This window comes from Microplitis mediator, chromosome 1 (assembly GCF_029852145.1).
Source record: "Microplitis mediator isolate UGA2020A chromosome 1, iyMicMedi2.1, whole genome shotgun sequence".
Lineage (NCBI taxonomy): Eukaryota > Metazoa > Arthropoda > Insecta > Hymenoptera > Braconidae > Microplitis > Microplitis mediator.
In genome coordinates, this window is record NC_079969.1 from 8008975 (window position 1) to 8015229 (window position 6255).

At 30.0% G+C, this 6255-nt stretch overlaps 1 protein-coding gene across 1 annotated transcript; it reads right to left on the minus strand.

Moving 5' to 3' along the window:
• Positions 1–1216: 1216 nt before the first annotated feature.
• On the minus strand, positions 1217–4256 carry LOC130666352 (putative odorant receptor 92a). The gene is made up of 5 exons (XM_057467246.1): positions 3898–4256; positions 3416–3814; positions 3147–3351; positions 1458–1613; positions 1217–1381 (listed from the first exon to the last, which is right to left on the minus strand). Exons 1-5 carry the CDS (start codon positions 4254–4256, stop codon positions 1331–1333), a joined length of 1170 nt encoding a protein of 389 aa, XP_057323229.1. The 3' UTR covers positions 1217–1330.
• Between the last annotated feature and the right edge of the window lie 1999 nt (positions 4257–6255).

A 6255-nucleotide genomic window follows, 5' to 3' on the forward strand; every position in this document is an offset into this window, starting at 1 on the left:
TTATTTATTTTTTGTTTTTATTTATTGATGTAAATACATATACATTTATTTATTAATAAATACTTTATTTTATATTTATTATTTGATTTATTAAATTAATAATTACGATAATTAATTGATTAAATGCCTAATATTGGAGTGTAAGAATGCAAATATAAATAAACATTTAATTGTATTATTAATTAATTATATTGATGATTAATAATTATATTGTTTTTTTATGCAGATCAGGTTTTCATCATTTTCTACTTTACCTGCTTTTATTTCTTACCGACTAATGGCCGCTTTAGTTTAGCGCCGAGACTCGGATTTGAACACTAGACCCCTAATCTACACGGAAAGAACAAGATGATACTGGCTACCATCTCAGATTATACTTAGTTACATCTGAGGTAAAAAAAATTTTTAGATAGTACCCAGTATAATCTAGATTATACTGAGCTGCATCTAGATTATACTCAGTTTCGTCCCAGATGTCACTCAGTAACATCTCAAATTATACAGCGCTAGATTATACTGGTTTTCATCCTAGATCAGTACTATCTGAGATTTAACTGCCATTTTTTTTCTAGAGCTTGCGTATCTAGTGTACTGAATGCGCATGCGCTAGGAAAAATGACTGAGTTGTAACTGAGTTAAATCTCAGATAGTACTGAGTATAATCTGAGATGGTACTGAGTATAATCCAGATGTATGTGGTTACCATCTAGGATGAAAACCATAATAATGTAGCGCTGTATAATTAAAGATGTTACTGAGTAACATCTGGAATGACACTGAGTATAATCTAGATGCAACTCAGTATAATCCAGAATATACTGGGTACTATCTAAATTTTTTTTTTACCTCAGATATAACTGAGTATAATCTGAGATGGTAGCCAGTATCATCTCGTTCTTTCCGTGTACTAAGAATGCTAGTGTTCTTAGGGTCCGTTCATAAAATACGTCACACAAAATTTTACCTTTTTAGACCCCCCTCCCCCCCTCGTCACACTATGACACATTTTCTGCGACCCTCCCTATCAATACTACGTCACAAATGACAGATTCCCTTCCATTATGACGGAAATATATACGTAGAAATATTTATTTATTTACAAATATGAAACGAATGACTTTCTATCGTAACAAATAAATATGAAAAATTTTTTGAAGGGTTAATACACTGAGCTACATACTTTTCCATGGCAGTATTTTCTTTCAGTGTATTTTTAATGTTTTATTATTGTCATTAATTAATTAACAGAATTTTTTTTTGCTCGGTTTATAGTTTATTCATTATAAATATATATAAATTCTATTAACTATCTGATATATTTGATGAATTGCTATTCTTTTTGATGAAGAAGATTGTACGCCGAGTAAGAAAATTTAATGAGCTGAAGGATAAAATTATGAAATTATATTGATAATTGTCGAAATAATTATTTTATTAACAAAAAAAAAAATACTAACCTTAGTGAATGAGTCTAAGGAAAGTTCAATCAAGTAACCACTGGTAAATTTTATTGGTAAAATAGACTGAGTTTTCATAAATAATAAATCTTTTTTAGTTTTATTTGTCAAAACTTGCCAATTCATTTTATAAATTGCTGAACTTATTCCTGAACTCTTTAAAGAATTAGCTTTATGATTATTATAAATATATATGTAGGGAGGGGGGGCCAGGGCACGGTGCCGCGACTATTAAACCGTGGACAGTTCAACCTAGCGACATTTCAACCGACAAAAAATCCCTGATCAAATATCCGAAGACATTTAATCCGATAGACAAAATATCCCCGGACTAAATATTTAAGAGACAAAAAATCCGTGACAAAATATCCTGTCGATAATCTTATTCAGAAAAATATATTTTAAGTGAAAAAATAATTTATAGTTTTCGATAAACGGGTACTGTACCATTCCAAACATATGTGTTTACCTATTTCCAAAATAATACCCTCCCAAAATCTTTGAAAAAAGGGCACAGTACGATTTCAAGCATATGTGTTGACCTATTTCCAACTGGTTTCGTTCCTGGCGATACCAACATGGTCTGGGTTCGATTCCCAGTTCGAGCTATCTATATTTTTCTCAATTTATCTATAAATTGTCTTATTGAAAAGGTTAATTGTAAGTTTAGGTTTCACTATATTTAAAAAACAATATGATACTGTACATGTTAAAATTTAAAGTTTTCGTTTAAATGTTTGAATATTGTTTGGTTTCATCGTTTTCAGTTGAAATGTCGCTAGGTTAAACTGTCGTTTGGTTGAAGTGTCCACGGTTGAAGTGTCGTTCGGTTGAACTGTCTTCGGTTTAAATGTTACAGAACCCCAGAGCACGATCGACCTCCTCAAAAATTCCGCCAGAAAAAATAATTTTTTTTTTTCACCGTCATATTTTCATGAGTTTGATATATTTTTTTCACCAAGTTTCAAAGCGATAAGAGTTATTCGGGGCACGACGGACCCCCTAAATAATTAAAAAAAAATTCCATAACTTAGATTTATGAGTTCGATATAATTTACAAGTTTCCTCTTTAATAAAAATATTTTTTTGGTTAAAAAAGAAAATTTTTTTCGTTCAATTATTTTTAAGAGGTTGTCCGTCTTGCCCGAAAAAAACTATTTTTTTTTCTTAAAATTATGATGAATATTTTAGAGATAATTAAAAAAAATTTGTACCCGCACAGAAAAAAAGGTTGACTTGGCCCAAGATAATTTTTGTCTTCATTTTTTTATTAACTCTGTAAAGAATCAGCTTCATGATTATTATAAATATATATGTATGAGAGACCAGGGCAAGACGGACCCCCTAAAAAATTAGGAAAAAAATTTTTTCCATAATCTATATATATGAGTTTGATGTAATTTACAAGTTTCCTCTTCAATGAAAATATATTTTTTGTTAAAAAAGAAATTTTTTTGTTTAATCATTTTCGCGAAGATGTCCGTCGTTCCCTGAAAAAAATTATTTTTTTTTTTTCAATCGTTTCGAGCAATCGTTAAATATCAACATTGAGACTTGACCTTGTTATCTCTAATGTTTTATGGAGTCATAAAGAAATTTTGACGGTGTCCGAGTCAAAAATAAAAATTGATTTACACTTGGTCGTCTTAAATATTTTATTAAAAGTATATTTTAAAATAAATGTTTAACCTCTATTATTACTTCGTTGCCATACCAGCAGAACAAGAAAATTTGTGTTAACATGCACCCTAGATAAACGACGATAAATATAAACTCAGGGCTCATGACAGCCAATTTTGTTAGTAGTTGAATGCACAGACAAAGTATCAAAGAACTTGAAAGATATTGCAAGAATATTATTGGGGCAAATAAATCATTAGATTCTTGCGAAAATCTGTATCAGAAAAAAGCAGTTCATAAAACAATTATACTAATAATTGAGTTGGAATAAACTTAACTGTAAAATAATCCAGTGATGATGAATGCATTGTTTGATAAATTTATGTTCGCACTCTCTTATTGTGCAAACCGATCCATTAATTTTATTATTGAGTTTTTCTCTATTAATTATTTCAACAAAATTCTCTAGACGATTTTTCAAAATTTGTAACTGACTGCAATTTTGTAACAAAACGCCGTAAACAACCGTGTCAAACGAAAATCCAATCATTGCGACATAACAATGAGCGATGTTTTGATGAAAATATGCAACCCAAAATCCGGTGCTGTTGTCATGTCGATAAGGGAACCAGCCATTGAAAGGAAGCGTTTTTGTGGGAATATTTTCTAAAATCGAAGCACCTGTGACAGCAAATACTGCACCACATACCAAACCTCCATACTTCTTGACGATGTTTCTATGGTTAAACAAAAATACCTTGAACAGAGATATTAATTTTAAAAAGTAATACTTTAGGTAAGTAGAAAAAATAATACAAACTTTGCTTTTTTATCGTACTTGAATTGTATCTTAGCTTCTTTAGCGCATCGTACTCTGCAAATATTTATGTCTAATAGATTAATGATTTTTATTATTTCATTACGTTTCATTGTAACAAGAGCTAGTTTCGAACAGACGACAATTAATGTAAATGACATTGACATATTATGAACAATATCTTCGATATTTGACGTGTAAAATAAATCTATTATACAAGACATGCAAAAAGTGACTAATGTTACGGCGACTGTGAAAGTATACATATTATATAACTTTCCTTTTATGCTTGTACCCCACTTGAGTGGTTTCCACCCGCCGAAGTACTCGAGTATCATGAAACTATAGGGAAGAATTTTCATGTTGACTCGACGAAAATTTATTTAATAATGAGGGGTAGTGTTACTGGAGGTATATAACTTACAGAAATATATAATAAAATATCAAGGGATAGAGAAAGTTACGGCAAAACGTTTATGAAAATTACTATCTAGAGAAAATGTCATATGTCTATGAATAAATAATGACTTTCTATGCGTAGTAGATACAACCGGTTTTCTATTCCTTCCAACCCTTTTTCTATTTCGACTTTTGTTCTTAGAATAAGAACCGAACATTGCTACCCCGTAATCATAGACAGTGCAGTAGAGAGATCGATGCGTGGTATAGATGATACTTATTATAATGATAGCTTCCGACATTCGCCGAATTCAGTTTTTGTCTTCGACGTACGACAATATTTAACTCTATCATTTTATTGACTTTCATTTCCAGAATTTGACTTCCAAGGGTTTGTATTTATTTTGTTACCGTGGAGACAAAGTTAAATTTATATTATCTATGTATGACACTCATGTATATATTCAGTGTAAGCTCGGATATATTAGATGAAATATAAAATAAATTTCGCAGAGTTTATTCTTATCGAATGTTTTTATGTGTAATATTGTAGCACCACGTACATTTATTGAATAAGATTCAGCATTGAAAGGTCATTAAGTGTTTAACCATCGCTGAGTGTCATCAATAGTAAAAAATTAATGAAATTTGTTCTACAGAAAAAGTTGGCGGTCCAAATATTATATTTTGAAAAACAAAAAGTTATATATTTTATTTGGGTTTTCAAAACTCGGATATCAATTAAGTGCCATCGTTTAAAAATACAATCATCGCCAGCATTATCATCTACAGACTTTAATTCATAGTGTTTTTTCGCTCGATAATAATTGTGCGATATTATAAATAATTAAATAAAATTAGTAATATTATTTTTTATAATTTCACCTAACACACCACGTGTAGGGAGCGAGGTCTCACATTAGATTATAATCTCGACTAACTTCCACAAGTATATGAATCTATAGTCTAGTCGCAAAGAAAAAAACAATATTAATTTAAAACATAACTCGTTTAAATTTTTAAACTGAAAAAGAAAAAAAGACAAGAATCACTTCTTATTAGTATAAACAAACTTAAACAGAATAAAATAAAATAAATATTTAAAATATAATATTTTAAATGAATATTTAAATATTTAATTGATATTTTAAATATTTAAATATTTTTAATAAAATTAATAATAGATTGATTTTTCAGCCACTTATAATATAGCGCGAAAATGTGATAAAAATACTGTCAGCCTTCTGTAGCTTACGACTGGGTTAAGAATGTTTTTTAATCATCGGCAAACCATCGATAATCATTGATCGGTCTACCATCGGCTGGATGACTGGCCGATTGTCTAACCAGTGTCTTTGTTACGAAATCCATGGGCCGGTTATCGAATATTACTGGCTCATTAATGTAATTCGATCATTGGCCAACCAAGGTTACCTCTTGATCGGCCAACCATTGGCTGAATGACTGGCCAAGTGTATCACTGGCGATTTCGATACAAGATCCATAGGCTACTCGTCAACCATTAATGGCCCAAGACTGGTATTTTGATCATCGACCAATGATTGCAAGCCATTAATAGGCATCATCGGCATTGTATGCCTGGTGGTTCCTACACGGGTACTTATTCATTTTTCGGCTGATTGTCTATGCCTGGGGCAAATTTGGCCACTAAAAATATTTGAAAATAATATTTTTTTTTTATTTGATAAATTTTTTAAATAAAGCAAAGTTATATCCATAATCTAAAAAATTAAAAAACACGTTTTTTTGGATAAAAATAATGATAAATTAGAAATGTAGATTTGTTTTTTTTTATTAAATAACAATTAGTACTTCATTAATCTATATAATTTCTAACATTAAACAACAGAGCAATGACATTACCTATAATTTATCATAATTCGTTAAGAACGTAACGAAAATAAAATTTTTAAATGGAATATTAAATTACATGAAGCGTGT